Source organism: Myxine glutinosa, chromosome 3, assembly GCF_964187855.1.
Source record: "Myxine glutinosa chromosome 3, kmMyxGlut1.1, whole genome shotgun sequence".
In the NCBI taxonomy this organism is placed as follows: Eukaryota; Metazoa; Chordata; class Myxini; order Myxiniformes; family Myxinidae; genus Myxine; species Myxine glutinosa.
In genome coordinates, this window is record NC_136263.1 from 37,212,891 (window position 1) to 37,238,628 (window position 25,738).

The window sequence follows — 25,738 nt, forward strand, 5'->3', positions numbered from 1 at the left end:
CCCATTTGTCATCAAGCGACAACTAACATCTGTGAACTTTCAGCTCCTGAATGTGGATACGCCGCCGCAAAAATCAAGAATAGTGCATGTGGATCAATTGAAACCATGTCCTGAGGGATGAGGGCAAGGCAAATGACTCAACATCTTTTTTGTGCTAGAACGTTTGAGCATTGCATAAAATGTGATATTAAGCACCTGCTTGGGGACAATTTTATTTGAACTTGTGATTGATTCTTAACAGTGATCCTTAAATTTGAACTATGAACTATGAACTATGATCCTTAAATGACAGTTTAAAATTGGATTGCAAACGTTCAAGTTGGAAGGTTAAGTTTTGTTTGTTGTGTTTTCTTTGTCGATATGATTGAAAAGGTAAAATAACCTATGGGTTGATTTTGGAGGGGGGAGTGTAAGGGGATGTTGGGACTTCCGGATGCGTTGGATGGGCGCGAAGTGTTGGATTTGTGCAGGCCGAGCACTGTGTGGTGCGTTGGGCTGGATCGTTACCCAGATTGTGATTAAACCCAAGGCTGATGAATGCACCTGCGTCCTGTTTGAATACCCCGTTTCTTGGTCCTCACTAATGAATCCTTACAATAGCAGGATATCTCAAAAGGTTGTGGACGGATTCGGACGAAACGTGGTGGAGAGGTTGGGTGTGTGACAAGGAAGAATTGATTCAATTTTGGTGAAGATCCAGATCTGGATCCGGCTAGTAGAATTTTTAAAGCGATTCTTCACCATTGAGTGATAGGGCAAAAACCGATACATAGCAGGATATCTCGAAAAGTTATGGACGGATTTGGACGAAACTTGGTGGACAGGTTGGGTGTGTGACAAGGACGAATAGATTCGATTTTGGTGAAGATCTGAATATGGATTCGGATACGAGAATTATTTAATTATGAAGTGATTCTTCACCATTGAGAGATCAGGCGAAAAGCGATATATAACATGATATTTATAAAAGTTGTGAACGAGTTATGAATAAACTTGGTGGGTGAGTTGGTTAGGTGACAAGAACAAGCCGATTCGATTTTGGTTCAGGTCCGCATCCAGATCCGGCCAATCAGTGGGATACAAAACATAAACTGTTCAGCCTGGCGGAGGTATGTGCTCCACCCAGTGCCGTTCTAGTTACCCTCGCCATAGCAGAGGTAGGGTGATCCAAAATGCAAAAAAATCACTTTTTTATCTGGATTTTGATGCTCTATTGGATTATTGTTAGAAATGGTCTAAATCATTCACCCAAAAAATATTTTGCATCTGAGTCATCTATAAACTCATACACACTCAACATATACATTTGTCATTTTGGTCAATTTTAATGACTTACAAAGACTTTAGAAATATTTTTTTCCTAAATAATGTCATTGATGGTACATACCCCTGTGAAGTCCTCATGGTCGAAACATGAGTCAGACATGTATGAACATGTTTCAAACATGTTTCAAGCATTGTCAAACATGTTTCGACCATGATGATTTCACACTCACAGGCGCAAGCGCAAGCGCAAAAAGTCATGAACCACAAAATGGCTTATAGTGCAGTGCCGTATGTCTCCAAAATGGCTCCCGTGGGCCGTTCATGTTTATTTCCTAATTTCTACTGGAATCTAATCTACGATGACCACTGAATCAAAAAAACATTGGCGCCAATTTTTTCGAACACTTTTTCCCGCCTTTTTGTGCATATGAACTATGACGCCATAGAATACACATAAAAAATGCAAAAAGTAGCATTTTGGCTGTCATCTACAATGCTATTTTAAATTTTCCTGCTCTCATACATACATTATGGTGTCAATACCTCTAGTTTAATATTTATCACTTATAAACTAGGAAAAAAGCATGTCTCAATCATCGTTTTGCTTTCTATTCAAGTATGATATGTCATACCTTTTAAAAGCCTATGGAAAATGTTCATGCTTCCGTTTACATAAAGGTATTTCCTTTGCTTTTGTTACTAAAGTCTTGTGCTGGGGTTTTCAATATATCTTCATTATATTCAAGGGGACCTATCAAACCATCATATGCAAATTAGTTATGATGTCATAGTAATATAGTGTTCACCATGCATTTGATGTATGCAATAGTGCCATTATACATGAAATGGTTTTAAAACAAGGAAACCAAAAATAAGTACATGGACATATCTGGAGCTGACCGCATGAGCTACGTTTCAAGAACATCATCATCATCGTCACTGTCGTCACCTGCAGTATGTATGTTAACAATTCTGTTCTCACAAGCTACTTCGCAGGTACACATATCTGTGATGCATTTGAGATTGTGCTTCCGACATGAGCAGATCATCGTAGAGCAACTTCCTTTACATCCACATTTGACTAGTTGAAGCACAGCCTGAGGTGCTGGCAAAACTGTTGGTACGGGAAGAAGCCGGTCACCTTCCAGACGCCATCCATGAGAAGTTGGTGGAGGTAGAGTTGAAGATGCAGTGCCGCATTGTTTCCATATCATGGTGACATAATTTGCTCTGTTGATCTTCTGTACTAGGGTGGCCTTTATAGGGGGCAATTTCTCATCTGTGTACTGGCGCTTACTGAAGAGGAACCAACGCATCTCGTTCACAGAAGAGATTGTTGTGCCAGGAACGTAGAGTTGACATACGTAGCGCTCCAATTCACTGACGTCATCTTCCTGTATGCTTGGAGTGTTTCCAAGGTTGCCAAATGCTCTAACAATATCACCATCGGCTTTCTGCAGTGTATTCCAGCAGGAAATTTTTGATTTCCCGCAGAATGTGCCAGTCTGGTCACAACCACTTAAGACGTGGAAGCCAGGGAGTGCAGAAGCTTTCTGACTGCCCAGGGCATCATATATAGGACCTAAATCAATAGTTCGCCATAGACCACCTGTTCCAACAAGCATCGATGTTGCAGGACACAAGTCCTTGTAGCACCACAAGGCGAGAACTAACACATCTGTATCCGGACTCTGAATGCAGATCGACGTGGCCCCCCTCTGCGAAGCGTCAAGAGCATGAAGTAGCATTCTTGTATCTGCCTCCTCTTGTGTACTGTTCAGATGATCTAATATGAGCTTGTTTGATTTGCATTCCTCACTGAGTGTTGTCACATATATCTTCTCAGATTCCTTGCGATACTTCAAGATGTGTGATGCTAGATAGAGAGTGAGTCTTTGCTTGTTGTCTTGGTTGTTCAGCAGTTGCTTTAGCGTCACATTTTCAATGATTGCCTCATCGGAGATATTGTAAGCAAGGCTTCTATGATCTCCTAGGCGCATATTGCGTGTTCTTTCCTTCAGGGAGTTAGGAATGTCATTGTGGTGAAAATGTAAGTTGAACCCAGGTGTGACGCTCACTTAAACCACTGGGCGGTGTCTATAAGACCTCGGGACGTCCGCGACTCGAGGCCACTCCTGCGACTTTATACAATGACATGTAGAATTGAATGGTACGTACCCACTTATATTCTAGGCTTGCTTGCATTGACTGATATATCCAATCTTTCTCATATGATGCCTTGATCCTGACATATATGTTGCATGGTGTATTTTACAGGATGATGTTTCGATCTAATTGAAATTAAACCTATCTATGGGACGAGTTGTGGATTTGGTTGATTTTCACAACACTTAATTTCAATTATGATCTTCGGAAATGGCGGGACACGAGTCTTGCGATGGCCGGATGAACGCAGATCACAGACGAGCGTTCCCGACATTCTCCGCGCTCCTGCGAGGCCCACCTCGGAGAAGAATGACCGGCGGAGGACCCGTCGAGCTAGCTTCAGCTACGGAGCTCTGACTACTCTCGCCGCCGGTCTGCCTCAAAAGGACCGGATGCGATGGGGACCTCGCAAGCCTTTTGCGGGACCGCGTCGTCAAAACGCAAACTGCTCTCCTGAGGCCCGAACGCCGGAGCAGGCATGACGGACTCCGGCAAGGCGCCTGCTGAAGGAGGCCACTGGGAAATGTCCTGGGCCGCAACCCCGTCGGAACGACGGACCCGCTTGGCGCCGAAGGTACGAATCTAGCCTCGGTTGCTCGAAACGCTAACGGCTCCGTCCGAGAGAATCATCCTAGATTTGCGTGCCTCGGCCCGAGATGAGATTCCCACGCGAGTGATCACGACTCCCATGTCGGCCATGCCTCCACACGGCCGGCACACTCCGACCACTCGCTGCTCGGTGGAATCGCCTCCTCCGCGCGGGCCGGCACACTCCGACCACTCGCTGCTCGGTGGAATCGCCTCCTCCGCGCGGATCGCGCACTGCTCGTCGGGATCACGCCGTGCCTCACACGGCCGGCTCACCCTGACCACTCGCTTCTCGGTGGAACCACCTCCTCCACGCGAATCGCGCACTGCTCGTCGGGATCACGCCGTGCCTCACATGGCCGGCTCACCCTGACCACTCGCTTCTCGGTGGAACCACCTCCTCCGCGCGAATCGCGCACTGCTCATCGGGATCACGCCGTGCCTCACACGGCCGGCTCACCCTGACCACTCGCTTCTCGGTGGAACCACCTCCGCCGCGCGAATCGCGCACTGCTCGTCGGAATTACGCCGTGCCTCACACGGCCGGCTCACCCTGACCACTCGCTTCTCGGTGGAACCACCTCCTCCGCGCGAATCGCGCACTGCTCGTCGGAATCACGCCGTGCCTCACACGGCCGGCTCCCTCCGGCTGCTCGGGCACTGCGCCCTTCGCGGGCACCACTCTGCGAGGCCGGCGATTCGGATCGCGGCTCGTCGAAATCCCACCTACATGTGGCTACTCAACGAGGCCGGCGAACTCCGCTGCCCGGAATCGCCTCAATGGAGGCTCGCTTGGCACCATGCGAGGACTCGTCGCAGCACGGATGAGTTTCTAAGGACGTCGAGCGGGACCTTCATAGCCTTTCACGACACTCGGGCTTATGCTTATGATAGATGATCGTATACCATGTGTATTCTATATATATGACTATCGTATCGGCATGTATCGGCATGGCATGTATCGGCATGCCGGCATGTATCGTATACCATGTGTATTCTATATGACTAACTATGTCTAAAACTCCGGACAAAACACGGCCCGAAAGCTAAACAAACGAGACGCTACTTCAGGTCGTGCAGTCTATCGCTGCCAAGCATGCTCGCCCTCTCGACTCGGCGTGCTCACCCTCTCGACTCGGCGAAGCTGCACTGATTCAACGGGCCGAGCTCAACTTTCGGTTTCCCTCGTACGCGGTGCGCCCTAGATAATACTTTTCGCTCGTCGGCCGGGTTAGTATTCCGTACACCGATCTCGAGCCCGCTCGAATGCTGCTGCCCAATGGACGCGAGACTTTAGATTTCGGAGTGCTACTTTACTCCGTCTGGGGATACCGCTCAGCTGGAACTCGCCGTCAAACCCGCCCGCACGCGCCCGAACCAATTGATGACGTCATCGACTAAATCACGCGTTTGCTTTACAGCACCGCGCCCGATCGATCCCGATTTAACGGGATCACGCGTTTTGCTCACGCGTTCGCGTTTGCTTACAGCACCGCGCCCGATCGATCCCGATTTAACTGTTTCCCGCGCTTGCGTCATCAGAGTTCGTCTACCTGGGTACCTCTACAGATAGCAGAAATCGCTAGCATCGAAATACTCCATCTGACCGCCCTGCCTGACAGTGCGTGTCATAACGTGGCGGCCTTCGAGGGCGCCTAGCCAACATCGCGGACTTATGCCGTTAATCGATAAGGCATGGGGCATTTGGGGGTGCACGGTGACCCCATGACACGGTGACATTGAGCGTTGCGCCCGACTCCCTCGTCTCCTGAGCAAGCCACGTGGGCACCGGCCCGCCCTTGACTCTGGGCTTGTTGCTTCTAGGACACTTGGGGGGTGCACGGTGACCCCATGACACGGTGACATTGAGCGTTGCACCCGGCTCCCTCGTCTCCTGAGCAAGCCACGTGGGCACCGGCCCGCCGGATCGCCCTTGACTCTGGGCTTGTTGCTTCTAGGACAGGTGTCCTGGCTCGTCTCCACACATTTCGAGACTGCGAGATGCCTCGCCCGGCTCATCGCTGCCTGATTGCGTTCCCTCTGACCCAGACTGTGAAGGTCGCTCGACTTCGGTGCGCGATGCGCAGCTGTTATCTCACACTTCACGACGGGGGGGGGGGGGGGGGGGATGGATGTGGGGGGGGGGGGGTGGATGATGATCCATCCATCTGGGCCATCCTCTTGGATGTCGATCCATCCATCTGGGCCATCCTCTTGGATGTCGATCCATCCTTCCGGGCCGTTCTCTTGGATGTCGATCCATCCGGGACGATCTCTTGGATGTCGATCCATCCGGGACGATTTCCATTTCTCGATCTCGACGTTTTCTCTCCGGGACAATCCCTCCGGCACCCTAACCGCTAAGCCATCCATCTGGGCCATCCTCTTGGATGTCGATGGATGTCGATCCATCCGGGACGATTTCCATTTCTCGATCTCGACGTTTTCTCTCCGGGACAATCCCTCCGGCACCCTAACCGCTAAGCCATCCATCTGGGCCATCCTCTTGGATGCCTCGATGGCATCTGGGCCATCCTCTTGGCGCATTTCGGTCGTTTTGTGCATCGTCGTAACTGCCATGCCAGTCGTTCGGGCAGCCTACGGAGGGCACTCGTGGCGAACGTTTTGCTTGAAACTATTTGCCGGAGCTTGTAATTCGTACGCGCTGCCGTCAGAGAGCGCTCGAGTCTCGTGATTTCAAAACAGGGGGACTCCGGGGTATCGCGTAACTCTCGTTATGGCTCTCGTCGGTTCTCTCCCTCGGCATGCGCATTCCATGACAATTCCATGACATGGATCTAATGTGGATCGACCATGTACCCATTCCATGACAATTCCATTACATGGATCTAATGTGGATCGACCATGTACCCTTGGGGGCCAAGGCAGGTACAGACTTACTGTAATGGACTTACTGTAGTGGCCTCCTGTCATGTAATCTTACTTACTGTTACAACTCCTAGGCCGGTACAGACTTACTGTAATTGACTTACACTGTCGTGGCCTCCTGTCATGTAATCTTACTTACTGTTACAGCTTACTGTAAAGAGGCTTACTGATTAATCTTACTTAGATGCACGGTGACCGTGAGGCGTAAGGCTTACTGATTTACACATCTTCCACATCGACACATCTGCCTGAAATGCGTTGCGTTGCGACGAAAGGACATTCGCTCTTCGACAAGGTACACCTTATGTAATGAGTTGCATATCGCAAAGGTACACCTTATCCAGCACATAGGCCTGTGAGACTAGACTATTGGGACCCACAGGCTCATCGTCTGCCAGTATCGGACATGTTTGCTAACCAGGCTATGAGTGCGCCTAGAGAACATCTGCCGTCCCTCCCTTCGCCTGATACACCCCTGCCTGAAGCGGTGAGGGCACTGAGGTGCCCCTCCCACACCTGCCTCCAGCGGCTACTCCGAAGCAGGGGACTCCGGATTTGGGGACGACGTACCCGGTAGTTTCCGAACCTGTGCTGGCAGGGTAATTCGCCACACTGACCTCTACGGATGGACCGACTGACCTGTACTACTGATAATGGATTTGTTTCGTATAGAGCTTTCCAGGAAGCCCTAAAGACGCTTTGACAGACTGACCTCTACGGATGGACCGACTGACCTGTACTACTGATAATGGATTTGTTTCGTATAGAGCTTTCCAGGAAGCCCTAAAGACGCTTTGACAGTGTGCGAAACATAACACAATGGCGCAAAGACAAGAATCAATAGGGATATTTCTTTGACACCCTAATAATGATATAATGACTTCCTCTACCTATTAATGCTGACGCGCGCTCGCTTCCTGCCTAGTGGCAGCATAGTTCTAACGGCGGGGAGAATGTGGTGAAAATGTAAGTTGAACCCAGGTGTGACGCTCACTTAAACCACTGGGCGGTGTCTATAAGACCTCGGGACGTCCGCGACTCGAGGCCACTCCTGCGACTTTATACAATGACATGTAGAATTGAATGGTACGTACCCACTTATATTCTAGGCTTGCTTGCATTGACTGATATATCCAATCTTTCTCATATGATGCCTTGATCCTGACATATATGTTGCATGGTGTATTTTACAGGATGATGTTTCGATCTAATTGAAATTAAACCTATCTATGGGATGAGTTGTGGATTTGGTTGATTTTCACAACAGTCATATCGGTCAAAAACGACATGAACTTCATGAAATCCTTGAGATTTGCAATCGAGGACATGCAAAAAGTGATTGGCGAGATCGTAGCAAGTTTTCACCCGTGTAGGTTTCCCCATTGACTGGACCACGGCCATTCCATCAATGATTGTGACTCTGCCATGCTGTGTTTGCTCTCCTTGTGCAACAACAAGCTGCTGTTGGTCAGGCAAACGTTCCAAGATAATCAGCTTACTTTTGGCAACACAAGACCGCAAGATACCATCAAAAGTGAAGAGTAAATGAGGATATTCTGCAAACTCAAACTCACTGATGCTCTCCTTCAGGTCAATATCTGGCCGTGACAGTATCACAACAAGGAGGCGGGCGAACAGTGCTCTTTCATTCTTAATTGCTGTAACAGCGACAGCTTTCTTGCTCTTCTTAACCATTCTTGCTGTCTTCCAAGTCTTGAGATTTGCCTTCTTCATAGGACTCCAGATATTCAGCTCTAGGTTTACAAGACGCTCTTGAACAAATTTCTCAAACATCTCTTCTCCAACACTATCTCGCTGTATTACTGCCTGTTTTACTACCTCTGGCATGATCGCTTGTGTGACGATGTTGATTAGCTCATCATCTTCAATAATGAATGGATCATTCACTTTCAGCACCTCTCTCAATTTGCCTACATTATCCTCATACCGTTCCAACTTAGCATCTGACAAATCATGATGCCTTACTGATCTCTGGGAGACTTTACCCACCAAATGTTCAGCTTCATTGACCAAGCGACTTAGCTCAGGTGCAATCAGAAACCATCTGGCCATAGCTGCCGGTTGCTGTGTTAGCCCTTTCAAACCTCCAAGGATCTTCATGACTTTGTTCTCCTGTTCAATGCCATGATCTGGGCCTATTGCGCAGAAAGGGACTTCATTTTTGTAGACGCAGAAGTTGCCAGCCATGAATTCTGTATAGATATCGGGATCATTTGTTTCCAATTTCTCCATCTGTGCCAAATACAGTGGAACCATGCGGGCATAGTTTTGTCTATCATGTGTGAAGAAGTACTTACACAATGCTCTAAGCGATTCTAGATGCAATTTCCAATTGCCTTCCCGTGTTGCACGAATGAACATCCATATCCATTTTCACATTGAAAGTAGGATGTGAAATTTGATGTGATGTAGGATGTGAAAGTAGGATGTGAAATACATTGAAAGTAGGATGAAAGTAGGATGGAAAAGTAGGATTTCACAAAGAAAGTAGGAATTGAAAGTAGGATGACTTGTTTCCATCTTTGCATCAAATTCATTCAGCTTGTCCATTAAAGAGACATCTACCACAGCTAGTAATTGCTTGTGTCGGTTGTCTAATTTGTCATACTTGCGCTCTTGACATGCTGAATTGACCATTGATGCAGCCACTTGAAGGTTATCAAGAACCAAGGTTATCGTATCGGCCGTTAATCGGATGCTTTTGGGCCCCAACGTCGGCTAATTCAGATTTTTCGAGTATGGCTGTAGGTGATAAACAAAGAGCGCGGTTCGTAGATCGTAAATCCATTAGTGCCGTGGGCATCGGGTGACTGGGTGCGGCGTAAAAGGGATAACAAAGTCGTGTCCTTACGCTATTATTATATAGATATGATACTGAATACAGACAATGTCCACTAAAATCTATGCATAGGGTCCACAAAATTTAATTTGTATCATATTTTGCAAAGAAAATTTACATCGTTTAATTTTTATTTACGAATTATGACGTCATACCTAATTTGCATAAAAAAATATGCAAACATACTCGAAAAAATTGGCGCCAAATTTTTTTCCCTTACTCACATCATCTATCTATAATTCCAGTAATCTCTGTGTGTCTGTGTGTCTGTGTGTTTGTGTGTTTGTGTGTTTGTCTGTGACCGCTGTTTCTCGACAACCACGGGTCCGATATACTTGAAACTTACCAGGTATATTGCTGGGGACCCGAGGATGTGCCTTTTCAAGGTTTCATATTAATCGGACAAGTAGTTACCGAGCTATGGCGATTTCTTTACCAAACTCCGCAAGCCGTTCGCTTTGGACCAAACCATTTCATGTAAATAGAGGGGGGGGGATTGTCACCGTACTCGCAAGCCGTTCGCTTTGGACCAAACCATTTCATGTAAATAGAGGGGGGGGATTGTCACCGTACTCGCAAGCCGTTCGCTTTGGCTTTGCGAATGGACCAAACCATTTCATGTAAATAGAGGGGGGGGATATAATTTTAGATATATATATAGTACGGGCATGCCCTAGTAATTAATGATTTCCCGCAAAGAATACAAAATAAACATCAAAATCCCACGGAATTACATACGCTCCCGAACTATTAGTACAATAGTGCATGTACTTTTTCCACCTAGGTTGCTATTGGATTGTTCTCATTTAGCCAAATTTGGTGAAAAACGCCATATTTCAATTGAAGTGTGTATGAGTTTCTAGATGGAATTGAGCGAAAATATTTGGTGGGTGAATGTTTTAGACCATTTCTAACAATAATCCAGTAGAGCATCAAAATCGGAGAGATCGATGTTTTTTGGACCACCCTAAGCAGAGGGTATTGCATTTGAGTCCGTTTGTCTGTTTGTCCGCACAGAATAAATATGATTTTCTCTGCAACCGTTGGTCCGATTGAGAGGGAATTTGCACCATAGGTGCACCTCCTCTTGTAGAATTTTAAAATTATAATTATGACGTCATACGTTATGTGGTATGGGTGCCATCTTGGAAAATCTGAAAAACTGCACCTCTACATCTCCAAACGTGCTGCATAGAAAAAATTGAGACATGGCTCATTGTAAAGAGCTCTCCATGGGGAATAACACAAGTTAATGATGATGCCATAGGTGCCTACATTATGACGTCATAATTCGACAAGTACGAAACTTCATCCGATGAAGATGAAATTTATTGAGCGTCTAGGGATAAATTGGTGGAGAAAAAAAAAGTCATCGGTCATGTGGTTTGGCCGCCATATTTGTTTTAACACAAAAGCCTTACAACCACTAAAACACGTCCTGGTGAGGGTCTACAATCTCTGATTGTTCTTTCTTGTTTACATTTGCTATTATAAGGGGTGGACACTTTTCCAACCAAGATAATCTAGTTTTGTATTACCAATTAATTTCCTGAAATTTGTAGAATTTGTTTTTCACTTGGAAGTTGTGAGTTACGATGTGTAAATAAAGGTGGAAAAGTCTGATTGAATGCAATTTAATTCGAGGCTATAAGGCAACAAAAGGTGAAAATTTTGAAAGGAGATGTAGACTTTCTGTTGGCACTATACATCCTCGTCCACAGGGGGAGAACACATGGTGATTATATGATTAGGAGGATGTGATAGTTAACTTCATCGTCAATTAAATCTCTCCAGCCTCAAAAAATAATAAACAAAAAAAAACTCACAAACAGGACGAATGAAAATTTTCTGATGCGAAATGAAAAACAGTTCAAAGAGATGCTCCAGCCACAGATTGTGAATAAAAGCAGTTGCTTATACACATACAGTAAGATGAATTATTAGAGATGTTTATATATTTGTTGAGGGCGTTCAAAATGCGTATACAACTCCTTAATTATGCAAGGGGTACAAACAAAGTCTTCATACTTTGTATTATGTGACAAAAAGGGGAAACATAGTATAGTTATTTCATTATTAAATGTTCAGCATAAGAGTATGCCATGTGTGTACAAGTATCATAACACGTCGAAGTAGGTCTAGACAGATTTAACTGTGATCCTTCCATCCTCTGTTATCTCATTAAATGTTTGTTTTAAAGTCATACAAGGTCTTGAGAGTGATAATCCGGCAATTACCATCCCTGCAGGCAGTGGAAAGACCGTTATGGCAGCTCTTGAATGGAGCTATTGGTCACTGCTTGCTTCATCAACCACACACTGAAGCTGCTAAAACGACGGAGTGTAACAAACACAAGTGAAAAGAACAGACACAGATAGATTTGCTCCTTGGAGTCAAAAGAGGAGTTTTTGTTTTCCCCTCGGTGCTGCTAGATCATGGATGTGTCAAGCCTGCAGAGAGGGCTACTGTATTGTGCCTCACATAACAAGCTGCATTTATTACATCTGATTACATTCAATTAACTTACTGGTTCATGGTTCATAATTTGGCTATTAACCCCAGCAAATTTGAGTACCAGTTCACTGGTAATTCCCTGCTTGTCGTAAAAAGGCGACAAAAAGGGTTGGCGGCAGGAAGGGCATCCGGCCGTAAAACATTGCTTCAAAAAGGGGACCAAAAAACAACAACAACCACGGTCCCCGAAAAAGGCCAATCCCCGCTTGTGGGGAAAAATGGCCTCTAAAGGTGGTTTTTAAAAAACCCCAGCATGGTTAAGAAGCACGATCATGGGAAATTGGTGTTATCCTGGAGGCTTTATTGTCTTTATTATTTATTCAGGAGGTTATCTCACAGGAGGCTTTATTAAAATCACTGCTGGATCGTCCAAGCCACCGCTCGGGCTTCCATCCTGTTTATAGGATGATCCAGATAGAGCGTCAGGTTCTTGTTAGAGCTATCTGTATGCTGAAAAAAACAAAGTAAAGATCTATTGGGCTTTCCTCGCGGACAGCCTACGGTCTCTTTTGATGATCCGTCACTAAATTGGTGATCTGCGGGTGGAGCGAGGATTTTTACCCCAGAGTTTCGAATCGGGACACTGATCCAAATCCAGCGACCGCAACAATATAATGGCACCTCTTCACTGGAATGGTGACACTAAACCCAACCCATCTGATCTGCCACCCCAGCACCTGCTGCAAGGTTTCTGACAAACACGGGGCACCTGTTTCGGCATCCATTGCACCGTTGAAAGGATTTTGAATTTTACCAAGGAAATGAGTCATTAAAGTTAAAATGGAACTTCACGGCCGGAATACACTGCATTTTTGGCATTATGGTAAACAAATGCAAATGAAACCAAGACAAGCATGGGCTATTTTGTCATGGTGTGGGTGGTGAAGGCAATTTGAGATTGAAGACTTTGTGAAAGCACAATACAAAATAAACTTGCAAATGAAACAAACGAACACGAATGATCATTTATTTTGATCAGAGAAGAACAACTTTATGTGCATCATGGTATGTATGAACCCGTTGTTTTTAAGTGCTGCGACAGGAAAGTTTATTTTAATGCAAAATAGTTCAAAATTATATAGTACAACTTCTGTTGACTCGTTGCAGTTTTAGAAACCTGGTTTTGTGAAAGAATGAATGAATGAATGATCGTTTTAAGGCCATTTTCCCCGCTAGAGCGGGGGTTGGCCTTGCGGGCCCCATGACAATCATGGTTCCCTGTTTTGAGGCAATGTTTTTATGGCCGGATGCCCTTCCTTTTTTGTGAAAGGTGAGGCAATAAACCTTTAAGAGCCATAAAATGGTTGTTGATTAAGGTGCTCATTTTACAGGGTATTTAACAGACCAGGCCATTCCGTTGTAGTGGAGTATCTTTTTTTTCTTATAGGTTGCTGTCGTTAAAAATGTTTCGCCATATTGGCATAATTATGATCATCACAATAGTTCATACACAATTCAACTTATCCCTGTACAATGTCTCTATGCCTAAAATGTCCAATTTAAAAACATATATGTACATTGTACACGTGCTTGAAATTTTTGGATATAAAGAAGTGCGTGGGTCACGTTTGGTACGGCTGGTGAAGTGCGAGATCCTTTTGGTTGGGAAGGATATGGTGTTTGTAGTAAAACACCAGGTCAGCCAGACATGAGAAGCGGGCATCCTCTTCTTTCCTGTCTAGCCACAAGCATCCAGAGTCCTGCAGAGACAAACAAGCAGTGTCAGACAGAATGTTGGGGATTTTGTACTTACAGAAAAGATACCAGAAAACTGGATGTGGGTCACTAAAATACACCATTGATTCAAGAGAGATCTGAAGAATTCCTTCAGCTTACTGACTGCCTGATTCAATGGTCATCTCTGTCATTAGCTGGGAATGATCCATCATCAAGATTTCAATCCTCAAATCATAGAACCCCACTGAACAAAGGGACTATTGTGAGGATCTCATTCGTAGAACCGTTTGAACACGCCACTTAAGATTTTAAAAGTTTCAAGTTTCTGATCTGCCCTCATATTCACGCAAGATTTTTTTTGTACACCAAATATGCGACCCGCAATGTACTCTAGTCAAGTGAAGTCGTTGCAGGGTGTAATGGTGTGGTAGCGTAGTCGAAGATGTGAGAGGAAGTCTAAATGTGGAGCATCGACACTGCGAATTACGTGGATGTAGAAGTTTAAAAGAGGAAGAGTAAAAACGAATACTAGACAGGGTAGCACTGAATGAAGTGAGGAAGCAAGTTCAGAAAATAATATAAAAAGGAGAGAAATGATTACCATACGGTACTTCAACCACAAGGTTTATCAGGTTATAATAAACTTTTAAAATAGGGGCAATACCCCTGGGTGCTCAACTCTTAGAATAAAGCAGTATACTACACTGACCAAAGGTATTTTAAACAGTATCTCGGTATTTTATCCCGGGATTCCGCTTCCGGTCCGCTCGAGCAAGGAGGCTTGCTTCGATCTCTCCACAGCATCGAAGTCCTTTCCAAGGGTGTGGTGCTGACAGGGCCGCCGTGGTGTTCGCATTACAGCCCGACCGAATATCGTCGCTTCGTGGCTGCTTTTCGCCGCCGAAATCCAGCGCGGCTTGGGTGATTCTGCCCCTGTTTGGAGAACACCCAGCGAGGCCTTCATCGGGGCCGAGCGAGCAAGGGCGTGTCGGGACCTGGTTTGCGCCATTGACCGAGTGGTTCGCACCAACCGGAGATGTTTTCGGATGACGTGCTGATGTCCTTGGACTTCGCGCCAGGCTCTGGGCCGACCGGGCCAACGTGCATCGAAGTCCTTTCCAAGGGTGTGGTGCTGACCGGGCCGCCGTGGTGTTGACCGGGCCGCCGTGGTGTGGTGCTGACCGGGCTGACGTGGTGTGGTGCTGACCGGGCCACCGTGGTGTGGTGCTGACCGGGCCGACGTGGTGCGGTGCTGACCAGGTGATGTGGTGTGGTGCTCACCGGGCCGCCGTGGTGTGGTGCTGACCGGGCTGACGTGGTGTGGTGCTGACCGGACCGCCGTGGCGTGGTGCTGACGGGGCCCCCGCAGCCGTGATGCCCCCCCCCCCCCCCCCCAGAATTTCCATGTTTTAAACGTTTCCCAGTGTGTACCCTGGATTAGAATAGGTACACCGTATCCCTGCGTGTCGTAAGAGATGACTAAGAGGGTTGGCGTCAGGAAGGGCATCCGGCCATAAAAACATTGCCTCAAAAAGAGAACCATGACAATTACAACTACATATGAGCAGGGCACAGCCCGAAGTGGAGATCGGTTTCTGAGGTTTGGGACATGAAATGTAGGGACAATGACAGGGAGATCAGGAGAAGTGGTGGAAGTATTGGTCAGAAGAAGAGTGGACATATGTTGTGTGCAAGAGTCGAGATGGAAGGGAAGTGGTGTGACAATGGTGAAGGGTAGGCAGGGACAGAAATACAAGATTGTGTGGCAAGGGTGCCTGGAGGGTGTGAATGGTGTTGGTGTCCTGTTTTCTGAGGAGTTTGTAGACAGAGTGGTAAGTGTGACTAGAGTGAGTGATAGGTTGATGATGGTGAAAATGACGATTGGAAAGCTCTTGGTGAACGTCATCTCGGGATATGCTCCGCAGGTTGGTCGGAGCGATGAAGAGAAGGACAAGTTCTGGTGTGCGATAGAGAAGCTGATGGAAAACGTGAAAGATGAGGAAGTTGTTGTGGTAGAAGGAGACGTAAATTGACATGTGGGAAGGAGTATGGACGGTTTTGAGGGAGTTCATGGGGGTTACGGATATGGTGTGAGAAATGGAGAAGGTGAAAGGATTTTGGAGTTTGCTGATGGAGCTGATTTGTTGATTTGTAATACACAGTTCCAGAAAGAGGATAATAAGCTTGTTACATACACGTCAGGTGGGTCGACGACAACCGTTGACGATCTGATGGTGCGTAGGCGAGATAGGGGGCACCTCCGGGACACAAAGGTGATCCCGGGGGAGGAGGCTGTTTCACAGCACCACTTGGTTGTCTGCGACATAAGGGTGAAAGGTGCGAGGAGAGCTCGGCGGGTGAAGTACCAACCGCTAACGAAGGTGTGGAGGTTGAAAGAGGTGACAGTAAGGGAGGCATTAAAAGAGAGGCTGAGTAGGGTAGAGGATGATGTGGTTGAGCTTGAAAGTGGTTGGATGTCAATGAAAGCTAGTCTGTTGGGAGCCGTTGGTGAGGTATGTGGATGGACAAAAGGACCACCGAGGCACTCGGAAACATGGTGGTGGGATTATGAAGTTGGAAAGAGGCTTGATGAGAAGAGGAAGAAGTTCAAGGAGTGGCAGAAGGCAAAGGGTACGGGAGCAGAAACAGCAGAGCATGAAAGTTATAAGGCAGCCAAGAAGGCTGCAAAGAAAGAGGTAGCAAAGGCGCAGGAGGCATGTAGGAAAATGTTCGGGGAACCCTTGGATTCGGAAGAGGGTCAGAGAGCAGTATTCAGGATTGCAAAGCAGATAGCAAAAGAGAGGTGTGATGTGATGGGGGTGAGTTGCTTGAAGGATGAAGTGGGACAAATCGTTGTGGACCCAGATGGAATTAAAGGAAGATGGAAAAGATATATGGAAATGCTGTTGAATACAGAGAATGAATTGGATGGCAACATAGAGAGTAACCCAGTTTTAGGACCGGCAGAGAAGATAACTGAGAAGGAAGTTGAGGAAGCGATAAAAGCAATGAAGAGTAGAAAAGCGGGAGGGCTGACGGGAGTTGTGGGAGATATGTTGAAGGCAGCAGGAAGTTGGGGTGTGAAGAGAATGACAGAGATCTGTAATCTGGTGGTGAAAGAAGGCCGCATTCCAGAGGATTGGGAACTGAGTACCCTCGTCCCTCTATACAAGGGGAAAGGTGACCCTCTGGACTGTGGCTCGTACCGAGCGATAAAGTTATTGGAGCATGGAATGAAGGTATTGGAAAGGGTGTTGGCGAGGAGGATAAGGAACAAAGTGAAGATCGACGAAATGCAGTTTGGATTTATGCCAGGAAGAGGAACGACAGACGCGCTTTTTATTGTGAGGCAGTTGCAGGAGAAGTACATGGAGAAGAGGAAGAAGTTGTTTCTTGGGTTTGTTGATCTGGAGAAAGCATTCGATAGGGTTTCACGCAAAGTGTTGACATGGGCAATGAGGAAGTTAGGAGTGGAGGAATGGTTGATCAGAGTAGTGATGGCAATGTACAAAAGAGCGCGCACAGCTGTAAGGACGAAGGACGGGAACAGTGGTGAGTTTGAGGTGAAGGTGGGAGTGCATCAGGGGTCGGTACTAAGTCCACTACTATTTGTAGCTGTGATGGAGGTGCTGGCTCAGAACGTAAAGGAGGGTTTACCATGGGAGTTGTTGTATGCAGATGATCTGGTGTTGATTGCGGAAAGTATGGATGGATTGAAGGAAAAGATGAACAAGTGGAAGGAATATATGGAGACAAAAGGTCTGACGGTGAATATCAGAAAGACGCAGGTGATGGCAAGTGGTAAAGCATGTGATGAGGTGGAAATAACTGGGAAGTGGCCCTGTGCTGTGTGCAGGAAGGGTGTCGGAGTGAACTCCATTCAATGTACAATGTGCGCTGAGTAGGTTCATCAAAAATGTAGTGGTCTGAGAGGGTTATTAATCAGTGTGGCAGCTACATTCAAATGTAAGGTGTGCACAGAGGGAGCTGCAGATGGAGGAAATGTTGAGTTGGATCTTGGAGACGGCGTGAAGCTGGAAGGTGTGAAAACATTTTGCTACCTCAGAGACATGCTGAATGGAGAAGGTGGATCAGACTCGGCAACGGTTGCTAGAGTGAGATGTGCATGGAAGAAGTTTCGGGAACTGAGTGGCGTGCTGATGAGGAGGGGAGTGTCGTTTAAGCTGAAGGGAAAGGTGTATGCTGCATGTGTGAGAAGTGTTATGATTTATGGGAGCGAGACATGGGTAATGAACGCAGAGCAGCAACGAAGGTTGGAAAGGGTGGAAATGCGAATGGTTCGATGGATGTGCGGAGTATCGTTGAGAGAGAGGAAGACAAATGATGAATTGCGAAAGATGATGGGAATAGAGCCTGTGATTGATGCTGTGAAGAGGAACTGGTTGAGATGGTTTGGTCATGTGTTGAGGAAGGATGAAAGTGACTGGTTGAGAAGAGTGATGGAAATGAATGTAGAAGGAAGTAGAGGACGGGGAAGACCGAGAAAGACTTGCCTAAGATGGTGGAAGAAGAAATGCGGGCAAGGGGGTTAACAAGGAGAGATGCAGAAAATAGGGCAAGATGGAGAACATTGTCATGGGGACCGCAAGGCTAACCCCCGCTCTTGCAGGGAAAATGGCCTTAAAATGCATGTTGTTGTTGTTGTTGTTGTTGTATCCCCGTATTTTAAATCTATTTTAATGGTTGCTAGGAGACAGGGCAGCATGTAGAACCATACTAACGTAATCATAAGACTTTAAACAAACAAACACAAAATACCTATTTTGGAAGGCAACTCCACCTCCCTCCGCCCCTATAGAGCCCATTCGAGCCAGATTTTTCTAATGCCATGAACAAATTTTGGTACATCACGAGTGATGAAGGTTGTGATCAAGTTTCATCAAAATTGTGTGTGTAGTTTCGGAGAAGAGAGCGAATACCTATTTTGGGGGGTCCAACCTGGATCCACTTTGACCCCGGTGGACCCACTTAAACCCAATTTTTTTTTTTATGCCGTGAACAACCTTTAGTCACAACATACCAAAGATAATTTGTGCCAAGTTTGGTCACAATCCCATCAGCGGTTTTGGATAAGAAGTTGCAAGTGTTTACGGACTGATGGACTGACAGACTGACCGACCGACGGAGGACGCGCCATCGCATAAGCTCCCTGGAACTACCTTCCGGTAGAACTACGTTCCGGTAGAACTACATTCTGGTAGAACTACGTTCCAGGTGAGTTTAAAATTAGGAATGTGTGTGTGTGTCGTCGGTGTGTGGGTGTTGTTGTTGTTGGTGTGTGTGTGTGTGTGTGTGTGTGTGTGTCATAAGTCCAACCTATCCTCACAGTCGTGACCAGATTGCGTAGAACTGACCGGCTAATGGGGCTATGGCATTGCAGGCAAGGTCCATGATGTGCACATGCATTGAGTGCCACATGATGGCACCAGTTTTCTCATTCCTTTTAATGCCCACCTGCTGAGAGTTTGCAAGTCGCCCAGGCACGAATTTGACCACGTGCATACAGAGCAAAGTAAAGTTTTCCAATAACGTTTATGGGTTCATGGATCCAATTCATGCTGGAAGCTGAACTTTGTTGCCCTCAAGGCGTCCCATGATCATGAAAATGGCAGAAAAAAACAATATACAGTGTATTCACAAAGTATTCAGACCCCTTCACGTTTTTCACATTTTGTTATGTTGCAGCCTTATGCTGAAATCGTTTAAATTCATTTTTCCCCTCATCAATCTACACTCAATACCCCATAATGACAAAGAGAAAACAGGATTTTAGAAAGTTTTGCAAATTTATTAAAAAGAAAAAACTGAAATATCACTGACATAAGTATTCAGACCCTTAACTCAGGACTTAGTTGAAGCACCTTTGGCAGCGATTACAGCCTCGAGTCTTCTTGGGTATGACGCGACAAGCTTTGCACACCTGGATTTGGGGATTTTCTGCCATTCTTCTCTGCAGATCCTCTCAAGCTCTGTCAGGTTGGATGTGGACCATTGGTGGACAGCCATTTTCAGGTCTCTCCAGAGATGTTCGATTGGGTTCAAGTGAGGGCTCTGGCTGGCCCACTCAAGAACCTTCACAGAGTTGTCCCTAAGCCACTCCTGCGTTGTCTTGGCTGTGTGCTTAGGGTCATTGTCCTGTTGGAAGGTGAACCTTCGGCCCAGCCTGAGGTCCTGAGCGCTCTGTTTCAGGTTTTCATTAAGGATATCTCTGTACTTTGCTCCGTTCATTGTTCCCTCAACCCTGACCAGTCCCCCAGTCCCTGCTGCCGAAAAACACCCCCACAGCATGATGCTGCCACCACCATGCTTCACCGTTGGGATGGTATTGGGCAGGTGATGAGCGGTGCCTGGTTTCCTCCAGACATGACGCTTGGAATCGAGGCCAAACAGTTCAATCATGATTTCATCAGACCACAGAATCTTGTTTCTCACAGTCCGAGTCCTTTAGGTGCTTTTTTGCAAACTCCAAGCGGGCTTTCAGTCTTTCACTGAAGAGAGGCTTCCGTCTGGCCACTCTGCCATAAAGCCCAGATCGGTGGAGTGTTGCAGTGATGGTTGTCCTTCTGGAAGTTTCTCTCATCTCCACACAGGATCTCTGGAGCTCAGCCAGAGTGACCATCGGGTTCTTGGTCACCTCTCTTACCAAAGCCCTTCTCCCCCGATTGCTCAGTTTGGCCGGGCGGCCAGCTCTCGGAAGAGTCCTGGTTGTTCCAAACTTCTTCCATTTAAGAATTATGGAGGCCATTGTGCTCTTGGGAACCTTCAATGCAGCAGGAATTTTTTTGTAGGCTTCCCCAGATCTGTGCCTCGACACAATCCTGTCTCTGAGCTCTGCAGGCAGTTCCTTCGACCTCATGGCTTGGTTTTTGCTCTGATATGCATTGTCAGCTGTGAGACCTTATACAGACAGGTGTGTGCCTTTCCAAATCATGTCCAATCGATTGAATTTACCACAGGTGGACTCCAATCAAGGTGAAGAAACATCTCAAAGATGATCAAGAAAAATGGGAGGCACCTGAGCTAAATTTCAAGTGTCCTAGCAAAGGGTCTGAATACTTATGTCAATGTGATATTTCAGTTTTTCCTTTTTGATAAATCTGCAAAACTTTCTAAAATCCTATTTTCCCTTTGTCATTATGGGGTATTGAGTGTAGATTGATGAGGGAAAAAATGAATTTAAACGATTTCAGCATAAGGCTGCAACATAACAAAATGTGAAAAAAGTGAAGGGGTCTGAATACTTTCTGAATGCACTCTAGAGCAGGACAGGTGTGTATGGATGCGTACAATGATATTAAGAAAGATGCAGCTGCTATAACAAACTCACATTTTTGAATATCTTGAAATTCCGCAATTTCTGGCTGACGTCATCCCACACCACAAGAACCTGAGGGAAGAATTTGCGTTTCGTTTCTCCGAGTGAAATGAAGCCGAGACATGAATGAATGTCGAACCTTTCAAAATAAGCATACTTTGGTTCATAAAAAAATTTTTTCCCAGAGTTCCCAGAGGCTCACCTGTCCCCCTCGCGAACACTGTCGTACGCAGTATAATCCGTGCTCTATATGATTCCTCCGCAAAGTGCTGTTAAAGAGCACAGGTAGCAAGCATTCAGCATTAACTAAAACTTGTGTTTAGAACTTTTTGCGAAGCACATACCCACATCCCTCTATGTCATTTATGAACTTCAGCAGTTGTGGAGATGAAGGGCCCATATCTATATATTATGTATGCAAAGATGGCGGAATATTTGATCATCTTTGCTCCGTACCTCTATATTACTGCCTCTTTCCCTGCACTCGGTATATGTTGGAACTTTTTCCACAATTTAATACCACACTGCCAGAGCATCCCGTGCAGCTGTTAAAGATGGTGCGAAACTATTAATATATTTTAATGTAAAATAATATAATTAATGCAAACTATTTTAAATCAATGTATAATTTAAGAATTTCACACGCATAACCATCGCCCATGCACAATTTCATTGGAGGTTCAAATCATACTTTGTTCCATAATTTTTTTTGCTTTTTCCAAAGTAAAATTTCAGATATGAAATCGTGAATAAAAAATGGTGACTTGTTCCAGACTTCACCAGTGAACTCCACCATGTACAGACGGCAATCAACAATTCCCACATAATGCCTAATCAGTGGACGTGGTATGTGGTTGTCGTGGCGGAAGCGAGATAAGAGAATCCTCTTCCCCTCCATTTTTCCTTCTTCACATGTACATAATAAATATATGGCCCCAAAATATGATGCGTGGCACCTCTAAGCTTTTGGATCTTGGTCTGTTATGCTCGCAGTACCTTTCAACAACGGCGGTGTCAGCAGTGGGAAAAAACATGGCGGTCGGCACAAGGGTATCTGTTGATAACTCCTGCACACAGTCAAAAAAAGGGGAAAATAGTCTGTGCCATGTGCTGGTCATTCTGTGTTGTGTGCACATCATTCTGTGTTGTGTGCACATCATTCTGTGTTGTGTGCACATCATTCTGTGTTGTGTGCTCATCATTCTGTGTTGTGTGCTCATCATTCTGTGTTGTGTGCACATCATTCTGTGTTGTGTGCACATCATTCTGTGTTGTGTGCACATCATTCTGTGTTGTGTGCACATCATTCTGTGTTGTGTGCTCATCATTCTGTGTTGTGTGCACATCATTCTGTGTTGTGTGCTCATCATTCTGTGTTGTGTGCACATCATTCTGTGTTGTGTGCACATCATTCTGTGTTGTGTGCACATCATTCTGTGTTGTGTGCACATCATTCTGTGTTGTGTGCACATCATTCTGTGTTGTGTGCACATCATTCTGTGTTGTGTGCACATCATTCTGTGTTGTGTGCACATCATTCTGTGTTGTGTGCTCATCATTCTGTGTTTTGTACTCATCATTCTGTGTTGTGAACTCATCATCTTATGTTGTGTGCTCATCATTCTGTGTCATGTGTTCATCATTCTGTGTTGTGTGGCCATCATTCTGTGTTGCGTGTTCATCATTCTGTGTTGCGTGTTCATCATTCTGTGTCATGTGTTCATCATTCTGTGTTGTGTGGCCATCATTCTGTGTTGTGTGTTCATCATTCTGTGTTGTGTGGCCATCATTCTGTGTCATGTGTTCATCATTCTGTGTTGTGTGCTCATCATTCTGTGTTGTGTGCTCATCATTCTGTGTTGTTTGTTTATCATTCTGTGCCATGTGCTTATCATTCTGTGTTGTGTGTTTATCATTCTGTGCCATGTGTTTATCATTCTGTGCCATGTGTTTATCATTCTGTGCCATGTGTTCATCATTCTGTATTGTGTGTTTATCATTCTGTGTTGTGTGTTTATCATTCTGTGCCATGTGTTTATCATTCTGTGCCATGTGTTTATCATTCTGTGTTGTGTGTTTATCATTATGTGTTGTGTGCTCATCATTCTGTGCCATGTGTTTATCATTCTGTGCCATGTGTTTATCATTCTGTGCCATGTGTTTATCATTCTGTGCCATGTGTTTATCATTCTGTGCCATGTGTTTATCATTCTGTGCCATGTGTTTATCATTCTGTGCCATGTGTTTATCATTCTGTGCCATGTGTTTATCATTCTGTGCCATGTGTTTATCATTCTGTGCCATGTGTTTATCATTCTGTGCCATGTGTTCATCATTCTGTATTGTGTGTTTATCATTCTGTGTTGTGTGTTTATCATTCTGTGCCATGTGTTCATCATTCTGTGTTGTTTGTTCATCATTCTGTGCCATGTGCTTATCATTCTGTGTTGTGTGTTTATCATTATGTGTTGTGTGCTCATCATTCTGTGTTGTTTGTTCATCATTCTGTGCCATGTGCTTATCATTCTGTGCCATGTGTTCATCATTCTGTATTGTGTGTTTATCATTCTGTGCCATGTGCTTATCATTCTGTGCCATGTGTTCATCATTCTGTGTTGTTTGTTCATCATTCTATGCCATGTGCTTATCATTCTGTGTTGTGTGTTTATCATTATGTGTTGTGTGCTCATCATTCTGTGTTGTGTGTTTATCATTCTGTGCCATGTGCTTATCATTCTGTGTTGTGTGTTTATCATTATGTGTTGTGTGCTCATCATGCTGTGCCATGTGTTTATCATTCTGTGCCATGTGTTTATCATTCTGTGCCATGTGTTTATCATTCTGTGCCATGTGTTTATCATTCTGTGCCATGTGTTTATCATTCTGTGCCATGTGTTTATCATTCTGTGCCATGTGTTTATCATTCTGTGCCATGTGTTTATCATTCTGTGCCATGTGTTTATCATTCTGTGCCATGTGTTCATCATTCTGTATTGTGTGTTTATCATTCTGTGTTGTGTGTTTATCATTCTGTGCCATGTGTTCATCATTCTGTGTTGTTTGTTCATCATTCTGTGCCATGTGCTTATCATTCTGTGCCATGTGTTCATCATTCTGTATTGTGTGCTTATCATTCTGTGCCATGTGTTCATCATTCTGTGTTGTTTGTTCATCATTCTGTGCCATGTGTTTATCATTCTGTGCCATGTGTTCATCATTCTGTGTTGTTTGTTCATCATTCTGTGCCATGTGCTTATCATTCTGTGTTGTGTGTTTATCATTATGTGTTGTGTGCTCATCATTCTGTGTTGTTTGTTCATCATTCTGTGCCATGTGCTTATCATTCTGTGTTGTGTGTTCATCATTCTGTGTTGTGTGCTCATCATTCTGTGTTGTTTGTTCATCATTCTGTGTTGTGTGCTCATCATTCTGTGTTGTTTGTTCATCATTCTGTGCCATGTGCTTATCATTCTGTGTTGTGTGTTCATCATTGTGTGTTGTGTGCTCATCATTCTGTGTTGTTTGTTCATCATTCTGTGCCATGTGCTTATCATTCTGTGTTGTGTGTTTATCATTATGTGTTGTGTGCTCATCATTCTGTGTTGTGTGTTTATCATTCTGTGCCATGTGCTTATCATTCTGTGTTGTGTGTTTATCATTATGTGTTGTGTGCTCATCATTCTGTATTGTTTGTTCATCATTCTGTGCCATGTGCTTATCATTCTGTGCCATGTGTTTATCATTCTGTGCCATGTGTTTATCATTCTGTGCCACGTGTTCATCATTCTGTGTTGTTTGTTCATCATTCTGTGCCATGTGCTTATCATTCTGTGTTGTGTGTTTATCATTCTGTGTTGTGTGTTTATCATTATGTGTTGTGTGCTCATCATTATGTGTTGTGTGCTCATCATTCTGTGCCATGTGTTTATCATTCTGTGCCATGTGTTTATCATTCTGTGCCATGTGTTTATCATTCTGTGCCATGTGTTTATCATTCTGTGCCATGTGTTTATCATTCTGTGCCATGTGTTTATAATTCTGTGCCATGTGCTTATCATTCTGTGCCATGTGCTCATCATTCTGTGGCATGTGCTTATCATTCTGTGCCATGTGCTTATCATTCTGTGCCATGTGCTCATCATTCTGTGCCATGTGCTCATCATTCTGTGCCATGTGTTTATCATTCTGTGCCATGTGTTTATCATTCTGTGCCATGTGTTTATCATTCTGTGCCATGTGTTTATCATTCTGTGCCATGTGTTTATCATTCTGTGCCATGTGCTTATCATTCTGTGCCATGTGCTCATCATTCTGTGCCATGTGTTTATCATTCTGTGCCATGTGTTTATCATTCTGTGCCATGTGTTTATCATTCTGTGCCATGTGTTTATCATTCTGTGCCATGTGTTTATCATTCTGTGCCATGTGTTTATCATTCTGTG

The 25,738-nt window shown here is 45.1% G+C and overlaps 1 protein-coding gene across 2 annotated transcripts in view; it reads right to left on the minus strand.

Annotated features, from left to right (window-relative positions):
* Positions 1 to 13,234: 13,234 nt before the first annotated feature.
* LOC137423663 (SH3 domain-binding protein 2) overlaps positions 13,235 to 25,738 on the minus strand; it is a 69,528-nt gene continuing 57,024 nt past the window's right edge. For both annotated transcript variants that reach the window (XM_068111048.2, XM_068111050.2), the window contains exons 9-12: positions 22,293 to 22,363; positions 21,499 to 21,565; positions 21,309 to 21,368; positions 13,235 to 13,983 (exon numbers count right to left, since the gene is read on the minus strand). In XM_068111048.2, the coding sequence (XP_067967149.2) occupies positions 13,846 to 13,983; positions 21,309 to 21,368; positions 21,499 to 21,565; positions 22,293 to 22,363 (336 nt within the window). In that variant the 3' untranslated portion in view covers positions 13,235 to 13,845. The remainder of the gene's footprint in view (positions 13,984 to 21,308; positions 21,369 to 21,498; positions 21,566 to 22,292; positions 22,364 to 25,738) is intronic.